The sequence below is a fragment of the Cuculus canorus genome, chromosome 5, assembly GCF_017976375.1.
Source record: "Cuculus canorus isolate bCucCan1 chromosome 5, bCucCan1.pri, whole genome shotgun sequence".
In the NCBI taxonomy this organism is placed as follows: Eukaryota; Metazoa; Chordata; class Aves; order Cuculiformes; family Cuculidae; genus Cuculus; species Cuculus canorus.
The window spans coordinates 57486011-57510692 of NC_071405.1; the positions used below are offsets into that span (position 1 = coordinate 57486011).

General features: G+C 42.7%; 1 protein-coding gene across 1 annotated transcript; it reads left to right on the forward strand.

The window, feature by feature from the left end:
* The first annotated feature begins 1360 nt into the window (after positions 1 to 1360).
* ARG2 (arginase 2) lies at positions 1361 to 24663 on the forward strand. The gene is made up of 8 exons (XM_054067393.1): positions 1361 to 1569; positions 1653 to 1725; positions 15240 to 15417; positions 16270 to 16429; positions 21617 to 21711; positions 21848 to 21952; positions 23313 to 23449; positions 24371 to 24663. The coding sequence occupies exons 1-8, from the start codon at positions 1453 to 1455 to the stop codon at positions 24574 to 24576; spliced, it is 1071 nt and encodes a 356-aa protein (XP_053923368.1). The 5' UTR covers positions 1361 to 1452; the 3' UTR covers positions 24577 to 24663.
* The last annotated feature ends 19 nt before the right edge of the window (positions 24664 to 24682 follow it).

Genomic DNA, 24682 nt, shown 5'->3' on the forward strand with positions numbered 1-24682 from the left:
TAAGATGAAAGTGGGAAAGCCCAATAAACTGAAACTAGTTACAGTTTCTTTAAAAAGGGAAGAAATGTTTGAACCGACAGGTCAGAAGAACTGAAGTAACTAAATATGAGCTGTGGTAGGACAGCCTAGGGGGATGGGAACAAGGAAAAGGGGAAAGAAAAATCAGTGTAGGGGCAGAAGAAAAAGCGATGTGGAGAAAAAGGTCAGCGACAGGTGGGGAAAGAGATGTGAGCACCTGGAGGAGCAGTAATGTTAATTCACACTGCAAAAAGAAAGGGGAAGCTACTGAAATCCAGAGGTGAGGGTAGGACTCAGAAATCTTAAGAGGAAAAAGCAAAAGTATGTATGGATTTTTTCCCATGCCCATACCAAGTCTCTGTTTAACCACGATTGAGCCCTGTTACCTCTCTTCTCATGAATGTTGCCAGCCTTTCTTTAAAATGCATGCATAAGGTTCCTCATGCGGGAGCCTTGTGGCAGATGGGCAAGATGGGGCCATTTACTGTTTTTTAAATCATCTTTTAAAGGGTAATCCTTCCAATACGCTGCGAGTGGGAATAGGGGGAGCTTGTGAATCGTCTCAGGCCAAGACACCCCGAGATTCGGCGCAGGAGCTGCAGAGAAGGCTATTCCAGTGCGTGGCCGAGGTGATGAGATGAGTGGTGTCGCCCCAGATTCTCTTCACTAAAGCGTTCCCGGGGGCCCCTGGGCGGCTCGGCTGAGCGGTGCGGACGCTGCGGGGCCACGGGTACCGGCTCCCCCCTCTCACCCCGACACCCGAGCCCAGGGGGGAGCGCCGAGGGAAGGGCTGTTCCCTGGGGCCCGCGGGAGCGTCCTCCGCATAGGGGGAGCACGGCCGGTGCCGGAGGGGGGTGCGGGGGAGCGGCTGCGGAGGAGGGTGCGGAGGGAGGAGGAGCAGTGGCCGCTGCGAGTGGGAGGTGCGGGGGGTGCTGCTGGCCGCGCTGCGGAAAGGGGGGGCGGTGTCCGCTGCGGAGTGGGCGCTCTGCGGGTGAGGCGGTAGCTGCTGCGGGGAGGTGAGGGTTGCAAAGAGGACGCGGTGGCCGCTGTGGGAGGAGGCGCTACCGTACGGGCGCTGCGGGGGGGCGGTGCCCGCTACGGGGGGGGGGGGGGGTGCGGGGGAAGGCGCGGGGGTGGGACACTGCGGAGGGAGGAGGGGCAGTGGCCGCTGCGGGGGAGGCGCTGCGGGGTGTCCGCTGCGGGGGGGGCCCCGCGAGGGGGTTTGTGTGCGGTGTCCGCCCCGCTCTGCCGATCGCGCCCCCCCCTCCATCCTTGGCGGGTGCCGGCGGGGCCCGGGCCACACCCCCGCGCGCGCGCGCTGCCGTTGGCCGGGCGGGGAGGGGCGGGGCGGGCGGCGGCGCCGGCCGCGGCGCTGGGGGCGAGTTGAAAAGCGTCGGTGTCCCCGGCCGCGGTGTCCCCATCAGCGGCTCCGCGATGTCCCTGCGCGGCAGCGTGGCGCGGCTCCTCCGCCGGCAGGCGGGCGCGGGGCTGCCGCCCGCCAAGCCCGCGCGCTCCGTGGCGCTGGTGGGAGCGCCGCTCTCCAGGGGACAGGTGAGCGCGGGGGGGGCGGCGGCGAGCGCGGGCCCCGGTAACGCTGCCCCCGGTAACGCTGCCCTTCTCTCTTTGTCTCGCAGAAGCGGCGGGGAGTGGATCACGGCCCCGCCGCCGTCCGCGCCGCGGGGCTGGTGGAGCGGCTCTCCGGGCTCGGTGAGGCACGGCGGGGCGGGACGGGGCATCCCTGGCGCGGGGCGGGATGCGGGAGCGGCGGCCGCGGGGGGTCGCCGAGCACCGAGTGACCCCGGGGAAGCGCCTGGAGGGGCCCTCGGGGCCGGGACAGTGTGTGGGGTGTCTCAAATTGGAATATCTTGATTTAAGCTAAAGTATAGTTAACTTTCGTCTAACCAGTTGTGGCTTTTAAAAGTTAGAATGTCCCTCTAATAGCACACGTTCTTTCTCTGATAGCATGTTTTCCATAGAACGGTGTTTTTTGGACGCTGTCCTTTCTTTGTGAATGATAACGCCCTGTGTTTGGTGTGATCTGTGCTAAACAGACGTGTCTTCTTCAGTAATCACCTCTGTTTGGAATCCTTACTGATCTGAAAGACAAGGTCAAGCAGAGAGCTGGAGCCCACTCCGAATCAGTAAGAGTTTGACTCTTGCTGAGTTTCATAACATTAAAATTAGACCTTGGAAAGTAATAGCATATCATAGAATCATAGAATGGTTCGGTTTGGAAGGGACCTTAAAGATCAAGAGCTTTCTCTTCTCCAGGCTGAGCAACCCTGACTCTCTCAGCCTGTCCTCATATGGGAGGTGCTCCATATGCCTAAGATTTCTGGGAAGATTTATCCGTACGCATGTAGGTGGGCAATATGTTCTGTAACACCCTTTGTTTCATTGCACAGGATTGATGGAGATCATTCCCGCATGTTGCCCAGGCCTGGTAAAGGATGCCTGCTTTCTAGAACTCCAAAATGAGTGTTAGAGTTCTATTTGCCGCTTTTTGCGGTATGAGAACAGAGAGGCACTGGCAGGATGGGAGGCGGCGTGCCAAGCTGACCCCGGCAAGCTGGGGTAACGCCAGGCCATCTGAAGTGCTAAACATGCTCCCTGCATCCAGGCCATGCCCTGACCGTGCTCCTTGGTTTCTCATATCGTGTGGGTTTTTTTCCTGGATTCTTTATTGGCTTAGCTTGCTCCTAAAATGCTTATATGCTTTCAAGTGATTCAGAACTTTCTGGAGAAATCCTCAGATTTGTGTAGGAGGTCTTGCCTGTGGCTTTGCTTTGAAAGTGCTTGCGAATAGCACTGTGTGAATGGAAAGCTTCTGGTCTTCTTGGTGTCACCACTACTGTGACTTAGCAAATCCGTGCGCTTTATTTGTGTTTCATATTCTCAGATCTATTGCCTCCTCAAGCTGAGAGCTACGGGAAGCTGTGTCACAGTGGACCACACAGAGAACTGTGCAATCTGTTCTATATGTGATTAGTGTTAGTGGAGCTTAGATGCATGCAGAGGAAAGATAATTGCATAATAACCCTCTAGCAAATGTATTCTAAATTATATGACCTCTTTAATACAGAAGCTATTGTTCTTTGCAGCCCTGTGGGCTTATCCTGTGCATCTTATGATTCACAGCCTGAAAAGTTCCACTTTGCAATCAAATGACTAGACATTCTTTTCCTGTTTTGCTTTTGTGAAGCTGAGATGTATTCCATCCTTGGGTATATATGAGTTCTAGTGAGTGTGATGTACAACCTCTACAAATGTAGAAGATGGTGTCTAAAAGAGGTCTTGTATACTGGAATAAAAGTAGGTCTGGATGCTTAGAGTTTATTTTAAACTAACAAGCCACCAGATTTGAAAGGAGTGTATATTATTCTAGGCAAGGTTGTAGGCTGCAGTTTATTTTTATATTGACTACATAATTCTGTACTGGAAGGATCAGGGTTCTCTTTCAAGTAGCTCTGATTAAATACTTCCATTTTGTAAGAATTCTTTTGGGGAAAAAAAACCCAACCAAATCAACAGGAAAAAACCTTCATTTGCATGACACAAGCTCACTCCAGTAGAAGGTTGGAGAAGGTAGAAAGGAGGATGCAAGCCTTTCCTGGACTCTAGTAACAAAAAGCTGTGGGGACAGAAATGGACTAACTAAAAACTAACTGGACTAACTTAATGAAGTTACTAAAAAGTAAGTGGAAGGTGAAACACACTGTCACTGCTTAGTTGCTTGTGGATTGTTTAATTAGTAATGCATGTGCAGATAGTTTCTTGCTGTTCCCGTTCAATTTTTAAATACTGGGACTACTTCCTCTTGCAGTTGCAGTTTCCTGTTGCTGACATATTCTTCTGCTGGTGTAGGTTTTTTTCAGTCCGTGTTGATGTTTTATTGCTGCTTAAATCTCTACAGCTTTCTTAGGAACAGGTTCAGAAGGCACATGGATTGTAGGAGGTTCTTCTGTGAGGGCTCATCCTGAAATGAAGGTCACCAGCATGCACAGAGGAGTTGTTTATCTTGCTAAGTCAATCTGCTTGAGGATAGGGTAGTAGATTGAGGAGGGTGCTACCATGTCAGGTAGTCTTTTGTATTGCACACATCTGTTTCTCATGGAAACTTAAAAAAAACCCACATTTGGTGGAGGGGGAGGCGGTTTTATTTTTCTTCTTTGGGCTGGCAGGATAGGTTTACCTGTAGTACTGTGATAATATTGCCATTACTTTGATTCCCGTGGTATACTGAACTGGCAGTAAAACTTTAGCTGTTTCCTTCTTTGTTTGTCTAACACTATGAATTTTCTTCTCATACACTGAAGAAGGCAATAGACCAACAGCGTCATTCTCATTATCAGCTTGGGTATTCATATGTTATCTTATAAGAATTATTCATTTTCATGGGTCCTTGCTGCTTGTTTTTCAGCAGCAGGTAAATGATATTGCAGCAGACCAGGTTTCTCTAAAAAAGAAATAACTAAGATAGAGGGCTTCTGCTCTCCAGCTGCATTGATGACTTCTAAAGCATTTGTGTCTGTGGGGCCTGGGATGGAGTGAGCGGTTGTTGCATGCCCCCATTCCCCACTGGGATGCAAGGGACTGCTATAAACATGACTTTGCTTGTCATTACAAGCTTGGAACCAGGCATGAGGCCAGCTGTGGAATGATGCTTCCCAGTACAAGAGTGAGGGTGGCTTCTGGACAGTCTAAATGAGTATCAGTGTGGAGGGGAAATAGGCAGTGTTCCTATAATGAAAACTGTTAACAGTAACTCTCAAATAAAATTGTTTTCATGTGTTTCAAGTGGAAGATATTTCTTCCACTTGATCAGATTCTTCTGTTTCCCTGAAATTGAAAAGTTTGATTTATTAATTTTCCATTTGTATATTCAAGTTCAGTTCAACATGAATAAAATGAAGATGCTCTGAAGTCTCCTCTAAAATGTAGCATTCAGGTACTAAGATGCATGCACCACATTTGTTTGTTTTGGTCTTGTGTTTTATACTTTGTTACTTCAAATATCAAGCAGCTATATGGCTTTTCATATGTTTGTATGTCTGATTTATTTCTGTTGATAGTCCTCAAGCCACATCAGAAAGCAAGAACAATAAACCTTTGTTTCTTGCTTTTTTTTTTTTTATTTTACTTTGACTGACTGGTATCTTTGGGAGGGGATTCTATTGTTCCTTTCCCCAATTCTGATTTCTGGTCTTCCATAGTCCTATTGCAGTATCCTGAGCTGCTAATCTGTTTTCTGGTTTTGGGGGGGAAATTCCTTCCTTGAAAGAGACTGTGACTGTACCTACATGGTATGATAAATTCTTGGCTGCTTGAGATGATGACTGCCTATAAACAGCTTGTTCGTGCTTAGGCAGAAATATGAGGAGGGATCTCAGAGGCAGATGGTATCACTAGTCTGAACAAGACTGTCAAAGATTAATCTGAGCCACTTACTTGACTTGTATCCTCTTGCTAGAAGCGGAGAAAACACTGTTAGGTGTTGGTAGTAGCTCGAGGTGTGCCTGGGAGGAGAGTTAATGTAGCAAGAATCCATCTCCCAAGCCAAAACCAGTGGGTGTGCAAGTCTCGGTGATGCTTTTCTTTTGGCTCTGCCTCTTCTCCCGAGGGAAATGAAAATATTAACACCTTAAAGGACTTCTATCTTTCCAAAGAAGTAGAAGTGCTATATGAAAATAGAGACAAATAACTTGTGGCATGAGGGAGAAAGGGATACAAAGCTTGCAGGGCTGTGTATTGTTCTAGCAGTGAAATGAGTGCAATATGTGGAGGCTCTCAGACTTGTGGTGGGAAGGAGTGGGGAAGATAGGTGACAGATGCACTTGACCTAAGCTATAGAAGATGCAAAATATGAAGTCCTTTGAAGTGAGATTTTTTTTGGACCTATTTGCTGCTGATTAAGCAGAGAATCCAATCAAATCCAGAGTGTTGCCTATTCCTCTTACTTGAGGGAGAGAAATATTTTTTGTAAGTAATACATAGCTCTTGTTACTGTAGCATTTGAGGTGACTCGGAGCACCTCAGCTCTTGCTAATGTGGGAACAACTTTTCTTCCCCAGTATTCACTGTTACGTGTTGACTGTTGTTGATGTTCCTTTTTTTTATTTTATTTTTGTTTTACCTCCCCACTTCCTTTTGTTGATTTATAGGTGAATGTGACTGGGTTGCTGAATTTAGACAGACTTGGGTTTGGATTATTCTAGAATCGATTAACAAAGTTTGGATCCAAGTTATTGGTTTGACAGGGTAGTGGACTGCAGAGGTATGTGGCTTACAGATAAGGGTGGAGCTAGACTTCTGAAAGAGAGTGAGCATCATATTATTAGTCATTTGTTTGACTGGAACAAAGCTCTTCAGTAATATGATTCAGGAAGTCAGAGTAGTGACTCAAAGGAATAACTTAAGAGAAGTGGAGCTGCTAATCTCATTGTGACTGGAGATACGCTACTGCTATGCCTAAAACCATTGGATTCCTATTGACATCTGCTGCCAAAAATAGCAATTCAACTTTGCGGTCTCACCAGCATTGCTCATATATGGTTAGTTTCAATATTAATAAATCATGAAGCAGCTTCTTCTACATGTATCTCCTTTTAGTTTTTGCTACCTAGATCTTCTCGGGTGAGGAGGAAGATGCCTTTCAGTTATGCACCAAGGTATGAATAATGAAGTACCGCTGCTGGGGTTCAGTAGAAGTGGACTGGCAAGAGTTACAGTTGCAGTGGTGGGAAAATAGTTTTCATCAGCCTATCCAGTAAATATGTGTTTAAAGAGTTGCCTCTGTTCCTGAAGACTTTGATAAACTGTACTATTCTGCCTAACTTATATTGGAATTAAAATTGCACTTGCAGACTGTAGTTTGACAAAGATCCATTTGTGTTAGAAATGAAATCTGTCAGGAATTCAGTATTCTTGGGTTAAATCTAGTTTACGTTTGTGTTAACTCTTCTCTCAATGGTATAAAATACTGAACTTTGAGGATAAACTCTAGAACTTTCTGGTTTAGTACAACCAGTCAGATACCTCTCATCTGTAGAATTACAGTAAAGTCTAAATTTACTGTACAGATAACATCAAGAGATGTCTATTTTTTTTAGGCTCTTTCCTCACATTTTCTGCTATTGATATAGTTGAAATGAGATACAGAAAAAACTAACTGCTGGCATTTTAAGCATTGTGTAGTTTAATGAAATCTCTGCATTGCTGAGCTGAGAAATGCTGCAGCTCATGGGTTCTTTCTGATCACATCTGCTGTCAGTATTGGCAAAGCTAAATCTATTAATTTGCTAGGAATATTCTCAGGGAAAAAATGGTTAGGATATTGCGTAAAGATGTTAGACTAACAGCTAAGTCTTCTGCCCTACAAAGGAGAAATGGGGATGCCCTTTTCTTACCCAGGCACATACTTCTCCCCACCACCCCTCTTTTTTTTAGCCCTGAAACAGAACAGGTAAATTGCAATGCTTTTTTTTTCCTTTCTTTCCCTTAGACACAAACACTTCTGTTTAATAATATCTGTAATACATGCTTATGTAGTACTGCAACTGAATACCGGAACTAGAATAAATGGCATCTTTTTATTTATGCAGAGATAGAGATCCAAGAGACTCTGTTGCTCTTGTTTGCCTTTCAAATGTCAATTAGTCGTGATTGGTTAGCTTCAAAGAGCGGTGGTTGAACAAAAATCAAAGCACGGCCAAACGGACTAGTTGTTACTGGCATTTGCAGTGAGTCTTTGATATTATGCCAGTTGTCAGAATGCATCAAGGGTGGATGCTGCCCTGCTTTGTGAGGGAAAGGCAGCCAGGAGTTGACTCTGATAACCAGGCAGGCAGAAGGAGCCCTGCTGAGGCTTTGGAGGAGAGCTGCTCTGAAGAGGCTTCCAGTGAGGCTGTTTCGCAGGTTGCTTTGTCACAGCAGACCTCATTGGCTGGCTTGCCTGGAGCACAGGAAGCTAAGCTCCTAGAAGTGGGGAAGTGTGCTCTGACAGCAGTTATGGTTTATCCTTTTGGATGTTGTACCCTTTTTTTGCGTGATTGCAGCTAGCCTTAGAAATTTCTCTGTTGGCATTTTTCTAGTACGTATGTGGAGTCAGAGCATTCCTTGCAGTAGGTCAGTTCTGATTCTCTTCCTTTCCCCATGCTGATGGAGGACACCGTGTGCTTGTTTTTGTTCTGTAATGAAAAGCTTAGTGTCAGTCATTGATTTGATGTTTGTTTGGTTTTTTCCTCTCGCATTTGGCTGGTGTGTATTCCAGGTTGCGCATTATCCATGAAGTTGGCTTTAAAAGAAAATTTGTTAATTTGGGGTAAAGTTCACTAGGTGCTTTAATTGTAATTGTTCCTAATATCAGCTTTTAGTTTAAATACACTTAAGAAAAATAAGCTATGCTGATTCAGATCAGGAAACCCAAATTGATTATCTCTTCCTAATCTTTCAATAAAGGGAGATTTAAAGGGCCAAAGAATAGATCTTTTGGGGTTTTTTGTATTTCTTTGGTTTTATGGTGATGCCTTTCATCCTTGATATTTTTATATTATAAAATTAGCTTTAATACGTGACTTAGCTGAATTTCTGCACCCATAATTTCTCTGGTTTGGAATAAGTTCAGCTCAAATGCTGTTTTATTTTTTAACCATGAGTGATGTTGGAGGAGAGGAATTACTGGGGAGGGGCACAGAGGGAAATCTAGATAATGAGTTGGGGTTTGATCTGTTTATGGTACAGAGATGCTCTTATCTTCTTATTCGAAACTTTGATCCTGACTCTTACTGGGGACTCATAAGACCAAGACACCTGTGGCAGGTATGTTTACATGAATATGGTAGAGAGGATTATTTTTTGATAGAAAGTAGAAATTTCTGTTGGAAAACCACATCGTAAAAAGCACGGACTATGTAACTTAAGTCAGATTGGGGAAAAAAACAACCAAAAACCAAACCAATACAATTTGGATCTATCATTGGAATATGAAAAAGTGAGCTGGCCTGATGTTAGTTTCTTGCAGCTGATAAGAGAACTTCAGTAGTCCGTGCTCTCCCCTCCTCTCAAGTATTACATGTCTGGGTTAACTAGTATAATAATGACTTGACTTCTGTAACAATCTAAAGCACAAGGTATTTGTTGAGGAGAGCTGGTTTGATATTCTCACTTCCTATGTCTGTAAGTGCCTGTTCGTGTTCTTCCTATCAGGGAAGCTGGTTTTGGGTTAAGCTTATTTGAAGGGAATTAGAATTCCTGCAGGGTTTGGATCGGCAGACTGCAATAGCTGCACCCTTGTCTCCTCTCTGATGCAAGCCATGGTACAGATGTTTCCCAACACCTGATACTGACGTTTTTGGAGACCTTTTAAGGTCAAGCACACTGGGTTTCACAAGATGTTATAGTTATAAATGGCTATCAAAGCAAAATGAGGTGGCTGCTTGATTTGGGGTTGTAAAAAATTTCTTGGCTCACATTATACAAGGGACAACTTGAGACTACACACTTGGGGTAGCCGTTGGAATTGGGTTTGTTTGTTGCTGTTGTGTGAAGCCTTTTAAATAGGTACAGATACAGAATCTTTGTCTTAAACCACACCTTTCAAAATTCCAAAAGGCAATGTGGAAATTAAGACATGAACTGGCCTTCTAGGAAGTGAAACTTTACAGCTGGCAGAAATGTACTGGGACACCAAATGTCTGTATCTAATAGATTTCTTCTAGCAGATACATAATCAGTTTAAAGAGAGTTAGATGCTGTGTAATGAATTTCCAAGCAAGAGGGTTATAATTAAACAAGGCCAGTGAAGTCTGTCTCTTGTAGTGGGCATCTTGCTAGCCTCTTTTCATTTCATGTAAAAGAAAAATATGCATTTCATAGTTTATACACACACACCGCCTGGATAATTCTGGAGGGTTAATACTGCCTTAAAATAGGCTTCAGAGTGCACTGGTTGTGGTGAATTGAGTCATTTGTTTGCTGTTGTGCAGCTTTTTGACAGTCTGAGAAAAGATTACAAAGTCCATACCTACCATAAGCCAGTGAGCTAACACTGAAAAGAAGGATGGTAACAGCTTGTAGCACTTTTTTCTTCACAGGAAGGAAGTGTTAAGTTTGTCCACAAACATTGTTCATAATACTCATTACTTCCTGAAAAGCCTTTCTGTATCTGGTGATTTGTGTGTAATCTGAGAAAGCTTGCAGGATTGATGCTGTCATGTGAGCAGTCTTATGCAACACATAGTATGAGGTAAGATCTAATAACTGGGATTTCGAGGTTCCTTTTGAATTAGTTCAGCAGGGTTTAGAAACCTGGAAGAGGAAAGGTTTTATTTTGCCATTCAGGATTTTTTTTCGTGACTAATTCACGCACATCCAGTGTAAACAGGCAGTGTCGTGAGATCATTTCTATCTCATGGTCCACATGCTTCTGTTCAGTTCTTCTTTGCTGCCTAGGAGAGCTGTTGTTACAGTAGTGTGCAGTTGTGCAGTGTCAGCAGGCAGCCTCGATTTTGAATGCTGAATCTGCTACTATCAAATTGTTGCTGTTCTGGCTCTGGTGCAGTGTCCTAGTGGAGGAGGATGGGAGGGAGGCTTTCCCTGCTGCCACACAGGCATTTTCCAGTTAAATGCTACCTGCTCTTACAGAAGAGCATTTTCTCTAGATCTGTGCAGGGAAGTGACTTACTCTAGTAACTGCTGCTTATGGTAGGTGCTGAATAAATGGACTGTATTTTGCTTAAGTTGAAAGGAGTGAACATTACCGTTGTCATAGAGCTTGCTGAAGGGCATCTTACGTCCAAGTTGTAAGCATCACTAGTTGGGCCCGAGTCCTTCACTGATAGCTTATTTAAGAAGGTAAGCAGGAAACTGTTCTCTTAAGCATGTTCTTAATTTGTATTTCTGACCTTTTCCCCTAAGCCTAAATTAGGCTCCTAATTATGAAAAAAAATGTTGATTTCTTTTACCAGATATAGGTAAAGTTTTGGTTCTGGCTATGTAGGCCAAAGAAACAACTACGGTCTGCTGGTTGAATGCTTGTGACCTTTCCCTAACCTGTTCCGGTCAAAAGAAGTTGATATAGGGAAGATCTACCGTACAAACTATTTTAAGCTAGTTTATTAATTTTTGGCTGAATTGTGCCCCTAAACAGCTCTGATGATGAAGCCTTGTCAGAAGGGGGCATTCAGCCACCGAGGATTGCACTTCTCTAAAACATAGAAGAGATGTGTGCTGCCTTTACATGCTAGTCATTCAAACTAACAAGAGCATCGTTGTGCATATGTGCATCTTATTCATGTAAACTATACTGTGTTTGTATTCAGATTGACACCTTTATCTCCCTTTTATCACTTTGAAGTTTCTGTAACAGAAATAGTTGAATCAAGCCTGGTTTTGTTTGTTTTCCTCACTATAAAAAGTGATCTTTTCTTGAGCCACAATGCTGATGGAGTTAACTTGTATGGACTCGATGGTTATAAATTTTCTGTGCTTTTGATAATTGACTAATAAAACAGAATATATTTTTCATTTGGATGTAATTTCTGTTACAGCTTGAAATTGGAAGAAAAAATCTTATTTTGATTATATTTAATTTAATGTTATTTAGTGACTAGAAAAAAGTATGTTTTCTAGTCTGCAAGTACTGTATGGCACGGTCACTTTTAAAAAGAACTTCAGTTCTGGCTAGACCTGATCTGCTGCATTGGCAGATGATGTGGATGCTGTGATTTCTAATGAACGTAAGGAAGTTGGCTTTCCTACCTGCCCACATCTCTTTCTAGTTTTTGGAACTTGGATCTAACTGTCTATTAAAAGGCCCATGTATAATCTTCATGTTAACTTTCTGTGCTGATTTATAAAGCTGTTTGCTTATAGTTATTAGTATCTTAAAATAGTGTCCCAACTACCAGAGAAATTAAATGCTTGTTGTTTGGTGTGGTGGATTATGTACATCTTCAGTAATGGCCAAGCAACAGAAAAATCCACCAGACTGCACTGCACTACCAGCATGTCTATTCATTGAACAATTAATTTCTTTGTTGGGCAAAGTAATATAGTTGAGAAAGATCTATTTTTTTTTAATTTCTTTAAATCAAAACTATGTGCAAGCAGGCAGATAAAATGGAAACCAATTTGAGTCTTTAAGTATTAGACTAATATCTGAGACACTGCAAATACAAGTTAAGAAAATACATCAGTACATCAGTTACCTCAATTTGATGTAAATTCTTTTTCTTCGCTGTTCAGTAATCATTAAGATAAATGTACGTGTTGATTTAATCTCTAATATCTGGTAAATCCTAATAAATGTGTACACATGCACACACTAATACACTTGCATATACATGCACTTATAACCACTTCAGGATATGTGGTTTGTCTACGTACTGTGAATTTGTGCGTGCACTATCTATTCACTAAGCTTTCCTTTTGCCCTAAGGTCATTTAATCATAGCTTTCAAAACTCAATTAAGAAAATAGCAGGAAGAAAATTTGCTATTAGTGTTTGAGGGTTGTATTAATGCATACTTCTGAGATTAACTGTATCTTAATCAGAGAGCCATTGTTGGCTGAAAACATTCGTATTGCCCTGGGAAACTTGAGCTAGCCTCTGCAAGCACCTAAAAACAGTGGGCTTCAATTGGGAAGCACAAAGCTGAGAAAAGAAGCTGATCCAGGGTTTATGAATTCTATCTATCTGAACAACAATAAACTTCTGAAGTAATGATGGTAACAGAACCTGAAGGGATCTGTTGTCTTTAACAGACATTAATTTTTTTTGAAATAAAAATAACTAGAGAGGCAACCTAATGCAAGAGATGCAACAATACCATTTGTCCAAACGGTAGACAAGATCCCAGAATTCTGGACCCCAAAGGTGTGTTTGTCTTTCCATCTCTACCATACCTGCACTGTATGTTGTATGAGCCTGATGTCATAAGAAATTAATGGCTTATTTATTCAGAACCTCAACAGTCTTTGTCTTACCCTGCCCTCTTCCCAGTCTCCATTTGTAAAGAAGAAATTTGTGAACCCAAGTGATACTTCTCTAAACACACTTAGAATCTGCCATGCTTGACCTGCCTTGAGCATAACCTGAAGAATCTTAACTGATTCCTTAATGTGCTATGAAAGATGGCATGGTTGGTTCTTTGTTTTACACTGATCTAAAGATGGTGCTTCATGATAGAATTCCCTTTCATTCTTTTTCATCCTTTGATGGGTAAAAATACTGTGATATACTTGTATGCAGTGTAGAGAGAGAGAGAACAAAACGTAAGTGGCAGTCCTTTCTTCCATACATTCTGTAATGTGCGGTTCTGCAGTGTGTGAGTTGCTGAACACAGCTCCCAGTGGCAGATTCACTTCCCACAGCTATCAGTGCTATTAGATCAAAGGTATTATTAACTTGTACAGTGGCTCCAAAAGCTCTTGATGCCTATTGAGTCTTCCGGGCAGACTTGTGTACTTCATAAAGCAGAATGAAACAGAGGGTAAAAAAAGTAGTGGTCATACAGAGATGGGATAACATATTCAGAGCTGAACAAAATCGCTTAAAATTCCAGAGCCAGCGTCCTCTTGGCTAATTGCATATTGCCTAAGGAAGGAAAAAAACACTGTTGTGTCAGTGTTGCCTTTTGAAAACCAGGGAGTGTTATGTCACAGTCCTGCTTACTCCTTTGAGTCTCTGCAGATAATGTGTTTCCTCAGAGTTGCTGAGACTACATTTATTTAATCCTTAGTCAAGTAGCTGTGCTCAGATGACTTGTCTTCTCCTAGCAAATACCCTGACATATGTCCATGTATGTCCCCACTATAAAAAGGCTTTCTTAGTTCCCTGCCACCTCATTCTCACAAGTGCCTCAACCATTTTCCTTCATTCTTTCCACTAGTCAAACTTCCTTTTGAAATCATAAGTAATGTTTTTCTCAATGCTACTTTTGTGTTATTTCCACCAAGCAGATTTACAGAGCTCGTTTCCTAGACCTTAAACTAAGGGCTTGACAGAAATTTAGCAGGAAACCCAGACCCCATGTGGGCTGTTGCTCTGTTGATTTACTCGCCTTAGTTTTTTCAAAGTGCCCTGTTAGGTATAGGATGGCTGAAGGCAAAATGTCAGGCTCTAGCATGGATGCTTTGAGCTGAGGAACAAATGGGACAGGCATGACTGGTATTCAGGGTGGTCTTGCCTTAGTAAGCTGCTGCTGCTGTAGCTGTAAATACCTTGGAACCTTTACAGTTCTCACCTACGCCTGTAGCAACAGGTCTGCCTGAAACTGAGAGGCTCTGGTCTGTGAAATACTGTTAGAAATTTTGGTACCTAAATGACTGCTAATAAAGCACATGGTATTGGACAGCAGAATGTCACGGGATAAGCTCTCTAATGTGCGTGGAAGAGAGTTAAACTTGAAATGCAGCCAGCTAACTAATATGCTCCCTGTAGGGTGGAGGAGGGGAAATGGCTCTCAGAAATGTTCCCTTGTTTGCTAATCTGTTAATTGACTCTTTTTCAGGGTAAGCAGGCAGAAATACATTTTAGGAAAAGCTGAGTCTTAGCCCCAGGATATTGTCAGGCTTCAACAGCTATTTAAGTTGTGACTGGTAATGAGAATCTCGAGAGAGGGCTGAGATCAAAGCCCTAGGATTAAAATGCCTTCTAGAGCATCTCGCATTGAGAAAATGGATGGGTTCTATTACAAAGCCCTAGTCCATTCTCCATGGAGTTGCCTGGAAGTACGATAAGAAATTTTTCAGTATTGGCAATCACTTTTGTGCCTGGGTTCTTGTGAGGTTTGAAATCGGAAAGTAACTGTTAGGACTCAGGTAGTTAGTGAAATGGGTAGTCCTAGGCTTCTTTGAGCAACAGAGCTTGTTTAAGGCTCTATATGGTCTGTCTCATTGGGAAGGAAGGTGGCAATACAAACAAATTTTCATGTTAAAATTGCCAAGAAATGATAATAATTAGAAAAACCAAACACAAACCTAAACTGTTTATCTAGATGACTTTCTATGATTGTCGTATCTTATCGTGAAATTAAAGTGACAATACTATCTTAAGCTTTCTAATCTGTGAAGTTGTGATACGGTTGTTTGCAAGGGCATGCAGATAGTCATGGGAATCTATGCCCTTCCCGCTGTTACTTTCATACTTATGAATATACTTTGAAAGCTTCTTTGGCACTTGTTTACTAACACACTTTCTCCTTCTGCTGCTGTGTTTCCAGGCTGCCAAGTGTACGACTTTGGAGATTTGAATTTCACTCAAGTTCCCAATGATGAACTGTACAACAACCTCATTTTATATCCACGGTCCGTGGGTTTAGCCAGCCAGGTGTTGGCTGATGCTGTCAGCAGAGCAGTAACAGCGGGACACAGCTGTGTGACCATAGGAGGTGACCACAGGTGAGCTGAACTAGAAGTGACTTGCTGGATGCTGCAGTTCGACACTAGGAGAGTAAGAGCTTAATTAAAAAATAAGGGGACAGTTGAACAGCTTGGGATGGTTTCCTGGGAGTACTATAAGGCAGCATCACTTTTATTTTATTGCTAGGGCTTTTGGGGTGGAATGTAGAAGACAACTACAAAAATCTGACCTTCTAAGACAGTACTGCTTATTTGCAGACTATTCTGTGATCTGAGGTTTTGCTGTTTGGCAAAGTTTGTGTAATGAGGTCCATTTAGAAATTGTTGCAGTTTCTGTTTTGCAGAATGTTTAGTGATGTGTCTCTTTTGCACCTCAACTCTTGGGGGTTTGTAATGCCTGCACATATGCCTTTTTGTAATAGTCTCATAACGTGAATCTCCTTGTCCTCTTTTTCACTAACCTTTGGTCTGAGAATCGGTTGAAGAAGGTAGGGCATGTATGGATGAATTAGGGAGGAGGGTTGTCATGACTGGAGTAAGAAATGGATAAATAGCAGAACTGATGAGTGAGCACACTAGATTTTCTAAGAGATCATTTGGAGCTAGAATGGGTGAAGATTAAGAGCATAAGGAGAGTGACAATGGAGAGAGAAAAGAGTTTTCTCATCTGTCCATATTAGTACTGTCCTGTAGATTTATTTGGAGTCACCTGGAAGTATGATAGTGGCATGCCATGCAGTTTGTATGGGATGCACCCTTTATCGCTGATAGCTGATGTCTAGAAACATGGAAGCATTGCTGACTGAAGTTAATTTGCAGAGACTTGTCATTGTCATTGTATTTGCTTTAAAGGAGAAATTGTGACTAAAGCCTTTGCTACTGTACTTCCAGCTTGGCACTTGGTTCTGTCAGTGGCCACGCACGGCAGTGCCCGCACCTTGGTGTGATCTGGGTGGATGCGCATGCTGATATCAACACCCCTCTTACAACTCAGTCTGGAAGCCTCCATGGACAACCTCTCTCATTTCTCTTGAGAGAGCTTCAAGATAAAGTAAGTATCTCGCTTGTTAGCCTACATGGAAATCCTCAGATCATTTTACTTTTTCTGGTGTGAGGTGCTTCTTATTTGCTGCAGATGTAGACCTTTTATATTGGAGTACAGCAAGAACATGTTGTGTGTGTGCAGGTGTACATATATACACACATGCATACAGAAATGCACATACGTAGATGTAAATATAGACATACATACATGCACACTTAGAAACCAGAATGAGAAAAGCTTTTCTTCGTGTTAGCACCCTTGTGGGTTGTACACAAAGCGAGAGTTCAGGAAAGCTGTGCAGTAGCTGAGCATGGTGCCGTTCCTGCTTAGTGAGGGGAGTTGGTGCTCAGGCTGTGCAACAGCAGCCACTCCACCAACTGAGCAAAAGAGGGAGCCTCCCCCAGCTGAGCCTGTGGGAGCTGTGCTCCGCTCACCTGCAGTGGCAGCTGGTCCCTGTGTGCCTTGCACACTGTTTCTCCTTAGTTTGGCTCTTCCATGTTTCAACAATGCGGGGGCCTCACTGGCAGGTCATGTGTGAGCTCTCCTAAGTGGCTGTTTTGGTGTTGGCTCCACTAGCAAATGCTGTAACTGCTTACAGAGTGCTCTTAAAAAGAGAGTAATTGTCTTGAAGAGGTCAAATTACCAAAAAGAGCTGTTTCTGAAGCACATGGAATATGTATGGCCAGTTTTTGCTACTGTCCAAGATGCTTAACAGTTGGTTGACCTAAGGCCTATGTATCCTTTTTGGCTTCACTGCATACTGTTTTCTCCCTGTACAAGTACCTGTAGTGTCTAGTGGCAGCCTGTGTGCTTTGCAGCGGGAACTTAAGATATGCCAGTCTCCTCCTGCTGAAGTTTAGGCTGGAGGGTGGGAGCGGGATTAGCCAATGCAGGTTGAGAATGGATGCTTGAGCTGCAGAAAACCTGACTCTTCTATTCCAGTGCTTTGCACTGCTAGTCGTTTCACTTGGATTCCTTTTTTCTCTCTGATGAATTTTGGGGTTGCTGTGTTGATGGAAGGATGCCTCTTCCAGGTAAGATCAAACATAGACTGCACCTTGAATACTGTGTTCAGTTCTGGGCCCCTCACCACAAGAAGGATGTTGAGGCTCTGGAGCGTGTCCAGAGAAGAGCAACGAAGCTGGTGAGGGGGCTGGAGAACAAGTCTTATGAGGAGCGGCTGAGAGAGCTGGAGTTGTTTAGCCTGGAGAAGACGAGGCTGAGGGGAGACCTTATTGCTCTCTACAACTACCTGAAAGGAGGTTGTGGAGAGGAGGGAGCTGGCCTCTTCTGCCAGGTGACAGGGGACAGGACGATGGGGAATGGCCTCAAGCTCTGCCAGGGGAGGTTCAGGCTGGACATCAGGAAAAAATTTTTCACAGAAAGGGTCATTGGGTGCTGGAACAGGCTGCCCAGGGAGGTGGTTGAGTCACCTTCCCTGGAGGTGTTTAAGGGATGGGTGGATGAGGTGCTGAGGGGTATGGTTTATGGAGTGTTAGGAATGGTTGGACTCGATGACCCAGTGGGTCCCTTCCAACCTAGTGATTCTATGATTCTATGTTTAACGTGTTTATGACTAGTGAAGATACCGCTGTGTTAGTACCAGTTTGGCATAGTGAGATTGCTGTCGTCTGGTAGAGCTCCTGTGCTTCTCTCCTGCAAATTCTTTAGAATGAATTCTATCCACAAGTCAGTGGTGTCATTTGGTGCATTTACACACTGTCCTCTTTCTAATAATTCTTGTATGGTCTCTACAAACATCCCAGGATTCCCAGAGTAATGCAAAATTAATGGGGCTTTTTGAAATGCCCCCAGGACATGAGAAGGTTAATAGAAAATGTTACTGTGTTTCTAGTTTCTTGCCCATAAGTTAAAGGCGGTGATATTTTTTTGTCCCTTTTGACAACTGCATGCGCTTCTGCAGGAGAGAGAGGAAGAACAAAAGAAAACAGTGTGAATTTTAGAGCTCACCTAAGGTTATCACTTGGTGAGGACAGAACAAAGCCAAGTTATTTGATAGCTGAGGAAGGAGGAGAAAGGTAGAATAAGACAGGCTGCTTTCCTCTTTTGCCAGTCTGTCAGAAGTATTTCATGGGCTTTGTGGGTGTACATTTTTAGTTTCTGCTCTGCTGGCCACCGGTTCTTGACAGGCAACAAAAATTTTTTTTTAGAGCTACTGAAAGAACGCGTAAGAGTAGGCTACACTCCGAGGCGAGTTAGTCAGGTGTGCTGGTTATGAGATCTTATCACAAGTCCACGTAAATTCTAGCTGTTGTGAAGCCTATGCAGAAACACCTGACGCAAGACCCTGAACCAGTATGAGCAGCTATGCAAACAGGCGGGTACTCATTTAGAAGCTTTTCTTCTTGTATTGTATTCCTGTTTAGAGGGAAGAAAAACATCTGTCCTGCTGGTACAATAAGGTTTCTGCAGCAGTATAAATATTAAACAGCTATTTAGCAGTAGGAGAATGTGCCTTCAAACCTAACAACACTAGCTTGTCTGGTAACATATCCAGCTCACTGGAAAAAGCCTTTGTGTGGATGGGTGCATGTGGCTCCCTTCTCTCTCTCATCCAGTAAAGCAAGTGTGTTGATAACAGGACAGAAATATTTACTGTCTTTCATTCCCGACTGCTTTGCAAAGAATTTTGGGATTCTTTTTGAATCCTAAAACTGTCTGCCATCAGCAGGAAGGCTGCTCTAGTCTGTAACAACTTATTTCTCACAGCAGTAGACAAACTAACCAGTTGTACCTTGCTCCTCAGGGAGGTTTCTATCCTGCCAACAGGTACATAGCATAGCACATCAGTATGACAGGACAAAAGAGATTCTGTGGCATCCCTTAGATCTCCTTCCTTGCTTTCACTCATGCTGTGAAGGGTTGTGGGGTTTTTTGAGCAACTCCTACTCACCATGACACATCATCTTTGGGTGGACTCCCATAATTCCACCAAACTGTCTCTCAGGGTCACAAGATTTAGTCATCAACCTCAGGCTCAGAAAGGCTAGTTAGCACTTGGCTCCCTGTCTAGATTGTTTTGTAGAATCTTGGAGAAACCAACAGCTCCTTTCAGGATATAAAAAGAGAAAAAAATAGCCTGCACAATTACATTTTATCTTCCTGATCCATTGACCATCTCTACTAACTGGGACCACTCTTCCAGCATCCTCGGTCTCCTTGTTCTTCATTCCCCAACATAACCTATATCTCTTGGTTGCACCATCTGTTTAGACTGTCCTTGACACCATGCCAGCAACTCAGTTTAGCGGCTGTAACCTGTGGGACTGCATGAGAACTCAGTCAGGAGCACTGTCTCTTTGCTTGGTTTGCTTTTGAGGCCCATCAAGCCGTCGCTCTCACTCACTCTGTGACCGTACACAAGCTGTCGTGGCACACCATAACAGGGGGAACCAATGTGGCAGCAACTGCCTAAATTAGCGCAACTGCCAAAGACTCCCCAAGGCTGTTTCAAGTCCCTTAGTTTAGGTGTTATCTTGCCTGTTATCTTCTATTTTCAGAATCCTGTATCTATCCAGGGCTAATGAGCTTGGTCAGTGCTCTACTGAATTAAATGTCCCTAGGTAGCAGACAACATGAAGTATAAAAGTGACGCATCTGGCTCTGTAATAAAACGCAGCATTTGGCCAGGTCACTGTAACCCTGGTGTTGCTTGCAGAGTCCATTCACAGGATGCCAGCTGCTACCTCTTTGTCCAGGTAGCTCCCCAGCAGCACTGCCTGGAACTCTGCTGGACAAGGTGGCACACTAGTGTTTCTACAAAAACTTCTAATTTTGCTGTTTTAAAGGAAAATACTTAGGAACATAATCTTTTGACTGGCATTCCTCTAACCCACAGCATTAGTGTCAAGGCTCCTGGAACCATTCAAGCTAAACTTACAAACTAGAATCAATAACTTACCATGAAAATGCCTGCACCTTTTTCTGACACCCATTTGGCTTTATGATCAGCAACTCCTCTTCTATTGTAACAAAGTAAAAACAGAGCCTACCAAAGGAAGTTTAGGCATTCCTTTATCTTTATTTAGAGAGGTATTAATAAAAATGGCAGTATGAAATCTACTAAATCATCGATACTAGAGCCTACCTGACAGTCTTATCAATACTTTGCTCAGCTTACGATATAGTGATGGTTTTTGCAGATACAGTCTCAGTTCTGAGACCAGAATTATTTTTCCTAGTGGGCTCCAATTAATTTATCCCTCTTCTGAATCCAGGACTGCAGAAAAGTTTTCAGGTCATTGCCCCCGAGTAATAAACATTTTTATTATATGTGCTTACTTAGCCCCACCATAATTAAATATAATAGCTATGGGGTGTGTCAGCCTTTAAAAATAAAACCAAATGTTGCAACCAGAATGAAGTTAGAAATTGAGAAATGGAAGAGAGAAACAAAGCCTTCTTGCTGCTTGTGTTGGCTGTAGCCATTTTCAGAGCTGGGAGAGGAAGAAGAGAAATTTAATTTAAGCTCTCCTAAAATTAGTAGATACTGCTAATGGTAGGATTTTTATAATTGCGTACCATGACTACTGAATTACTAACACTGTAAATTATGACCTCATCATCTTTAATTTGCTGTCCTAGACCTGTTATCTTCAGTTCTATGTTAACACACAGGATGATGTAGGCCAGTGTGGAGGCCCAACTTCTTGTCACGTTCTTTGTTTGCGTTTGTGGTTTTTATTTCTTTTTGTTTCCCACTTTAATGTTTTTGTGATGACGTTTGTGTGACTTTTTGGCAATTCTAAGAAGATACAGGTGCATTGCTTTTTATTCTTCCACTTAAGAATGACAGATCAGCTAAGCTACACAGCATTGCCATTAAATGGACTGTATAAGGGATTACATCTGGGTATCTGGTTTCTTATAATCCACCCTTACATTCACTGATGCTAATGGCCTATTGCTTGTGGATTTAGGATTTTTATCCCTCCTCTTCAAACTGGAAAATGTAGAAGAGTTAAAAACTTGATTCATTAACATTCAAGTCAGGTAAAATGGTCTGACAAAGGCAAGGACTAATTAAACCACAAAGCAGACTCTCAAGTGATGAAGTTTCTCTGTTTAGACAGAGGGAGTATGTTATAAATAAAAACAAAACTGTATTTAATACTTCCTTCAAATCTTTGCAATCTATGTCAAACTGACCTAGTGCCACACCTTTGCTTGCAGGTACCACAACTTCCTGGCTTTTCCTGGCTAAAACCCTGCCTTTCAGCATCTGATATCGTGTACATTGGTTTGAGGGATGTGGATCCTGCTGAATAGTAAGTTGATTGAGATTAAAAGATTTTTGTAAAGGCTGAAATCATGCAGTGCTTTCTACATCTGGCTGTTCACAAGGGTGGCTGGATTTAAGCTTGGGCCAGTAATGATTTTTTAAAAATAAATTTATTTTCCCAGCTTTATCTTGAAGAACTATGACATCCCGTATTTTTCCATGAGGGACATTGATCGCCTTGGAATTCAGAAAGTTATGGAAAGAACATTTGAGCAACTGATGGGCAGGTAACAAACTATCATCTGACTTAAACTCTTCTTATCTACTTGTTTAATATCTATTTTCCTGAAAGTTAAAGTGAAGGACACTCACGATGCCAGGCGGCCTAACAGAACTGTGACAGTGTCCAGTAAATAGTACTGACTTTAGTCTTCAAGGTCCACATCTTGAACTGGAACCATTTCAGCGTGTTTTGCAAAAAGCTGTAAGATAGGTTACATCAGTCACTACAATTGTGGCTGGTTTATACAGTGCGCTCTCTTTCCTGAGGAATTCTGCATTGCTGTAGTTTGATAAAATGTTTCAATAAACTCTGAGTCAAGGGCATAGCACATGTAGCAACTGGCAGTAACTTGAATTCAGCTGTTAGTACATGGGGTAGAAGCATTTGATTGTTCCCTCCTTAGACTGTGCTCACGTCTGCTGTCCTGATGGCAACCTGCCACTTCCAGTTTAGCTAGTGAAGTTCACTGTGACCACCTCCCCACTTCAGTTCAATACTGAAGTCTTTGGCAACCTTGTTCAAGTTTGCTGAAGTGCATCAGGAACAAATCATGCAAGTTCTGGGGACACCTGGAGAGGATCAGAGTTAAAAGGGTGGCCTCTCACCACAGGGTACAGGAGAGTCCTGAGAGCAGAACAAGGTCCATGTGTCTGTGCTGCATGCTGTTCTACCTAAAGGTGTGCTCATCCTTCCTAACTGCAGCTGTGCCAAGTAAAGAAGTTGCTAATCCAGATGCTTCTCAGTGCCCAATTTCAAGTCTCATGGGTTGCCAGACTTCATGTTATAACTAAGTAATGTTTTAGGTTTGGGATTATCCTTCATTTTTTCATCAACTAGGCTTCCAGGGCAGCCTTCGGCTATTGACCTGAAAAGGCAGAAGGCACCCTTCATCTTGATGAGCTGCCTATGAAATCCTTGAGCTTGGTGCTTCCTCCATCCTAGGTGCCATGCAAAGCAATGTTTTCAGCCTTTCACCCTGGCTTTCTGCACAAAAGGAGAAAAGGCTGGATTATATCATACATTTCTCTACATTGTTCCAACTAAAGAGACAAATACCAGATAAGATGGTTAGAACTAAAGTGAACTAAAGAATCTGCAGCTCTATCACACCTGAGCAAATGCTCAGTGAACCTACAGACAAACCTCTGTGTTCCCTGTACGCACTGGGAAGAGTCCTAAGTGAAGATAGGTTTGAGTCCAAAGATGTTTGAAAAAAAAGAAATGTGTAGAGGACTCGGGACCTTTCACATCTTGGAGTGTCATGCTACTGTGATGCTATTTTGCTGATCAACCTGACAGTAAGAAAGGCATGTAGAAATAGTTTAAGTTTCTGAGATTGCTTTTCTTGTTTTGTTCTGTCTCAGGAGACAGAGACCAATTCACCTGAGTTTTGACATTGATGCTTTTGATCCCTCACTGGCTCCAGCAACTGGGACTCCTGTTCTAGGTGGATTAACTTACAGAGAAGGCATGTACATCACAGAGGAAATACACAACACAGGTAGGAGCTGACAAGCAGCATCTAAGCAAGGCCAAGACAAACTACACAGAGCTCATATTGGTTATGTTTTTCCTGTTTAACTAGCTAATAAGATAAATGCAGTCAAACCTAAGGTGCCTAAAAGTCAATTCAACCTTCAGTAAGGAAAAAAGAAGGCCTGTGATTGGGCAATACCTCAGGTGTTGGAAGCAGCTTAACCACCACCAACTTCACCTTACCAAAAGTAAAAAACCCCACATTATTTGTTAATCTATTACATCAACAACTACTTGGTCATTTTGTATTATACTGCCCTGTATTCCTAAATGCATGAGGTCAGGTGTAATAATGGGCATCTAGCATAAAAAAAAGGATACAAACAATTTTAAAAGAGTTTGAAGTTCCATTCTAGGATTCAAGGCTAGCAAATCAAGCTTGTATTAAGTATACTGCAGTTGGATCAATAGATGAGGAATTTCCTCCATATGCTATGGAGTTTAATTTATTTAAAGAGTAAGTTATTTGCAGTGAGTCAGTACAGGAAGAAGAAAATAAAGACCCAACAAAACAACCAGACAACAGATTCAATAGAATTGTAAACAAGGTGGCAGAAGTTACTAGGTGAGACTATTTAATAAACCCCTAACTTTTGGACTGGGAATAAACAAGATAAAAACTCATTCCTTTTGTAAATGTATATCAAACTTATTTTTCCTGGATACTAAAGCATGGATGAGTGAAGTAGTGACACTCTAAGAAAGAACCAAATTAAAACCATGAACTTGCACCCATGTATGATAACCTCATTCCTCGAGAGCAAATTTCACTTGTTTAAGGGGTAAAGTAGGTCAAAAAGCTCAAGCATCAGCCTGCAATAAAAAAAAACCTATTAAGAGCTTTTACCCTGTTTCATAGTAACAAAACTGTAAATCACTTTCACAGGAATGCTTTCAGCTGTGGACATGGTTGAAGTCAATCCACTGCTTGGAGCTTCTCAAGAGGAAGTGAACGCAACTGCTAGTCTTGCAGTCGATGTGATAGCGACGTGCTTTGGGCAGACAAGGGAAGGAGCACACACTGTTTTTGATGAACTCCCAACACCCAGTTCTCCAGATGAATCTGACAGTGAAGAGCAAGTGAGGATTTAAGAATCCAAAGCGTTGGGTACATTGGACATTATAGAGCTCTGCTGAGGCACCCGAGTGGCTAGATTGTCAACCCTTGGCAAATACTGTTAACTTCTCAATTTTTAAA

What these genes read in the sequence shown, in the direction of transcription:
- ARG2 (XM_054067393.1), top strand. Translation starts at nt 1,453, where the DNA reads ATGTCCCTGCGCGGCAGCGTGGCGCGGCTCCTCCGCCGGCAGGCGGGC. An exon ending in CGCCGCTCTCCAGGGGACAG is followed by an intron (nt 1,570 to 1,652) that starts GTGAGCGCGGGG and finishes TTTGTCTCGCAG; the next exon opens with AAGCGGCGGGGAGTGGATCA. An exon ending in ACCATAGGAGGTGACCACAG is followed by an intron (nt 15,418 to 16,269) that starts GTGAGCTGAACT and finishes CTGTACTTCCAG; the next exon opens with CTTGGCACTTGGTTCTGTCA.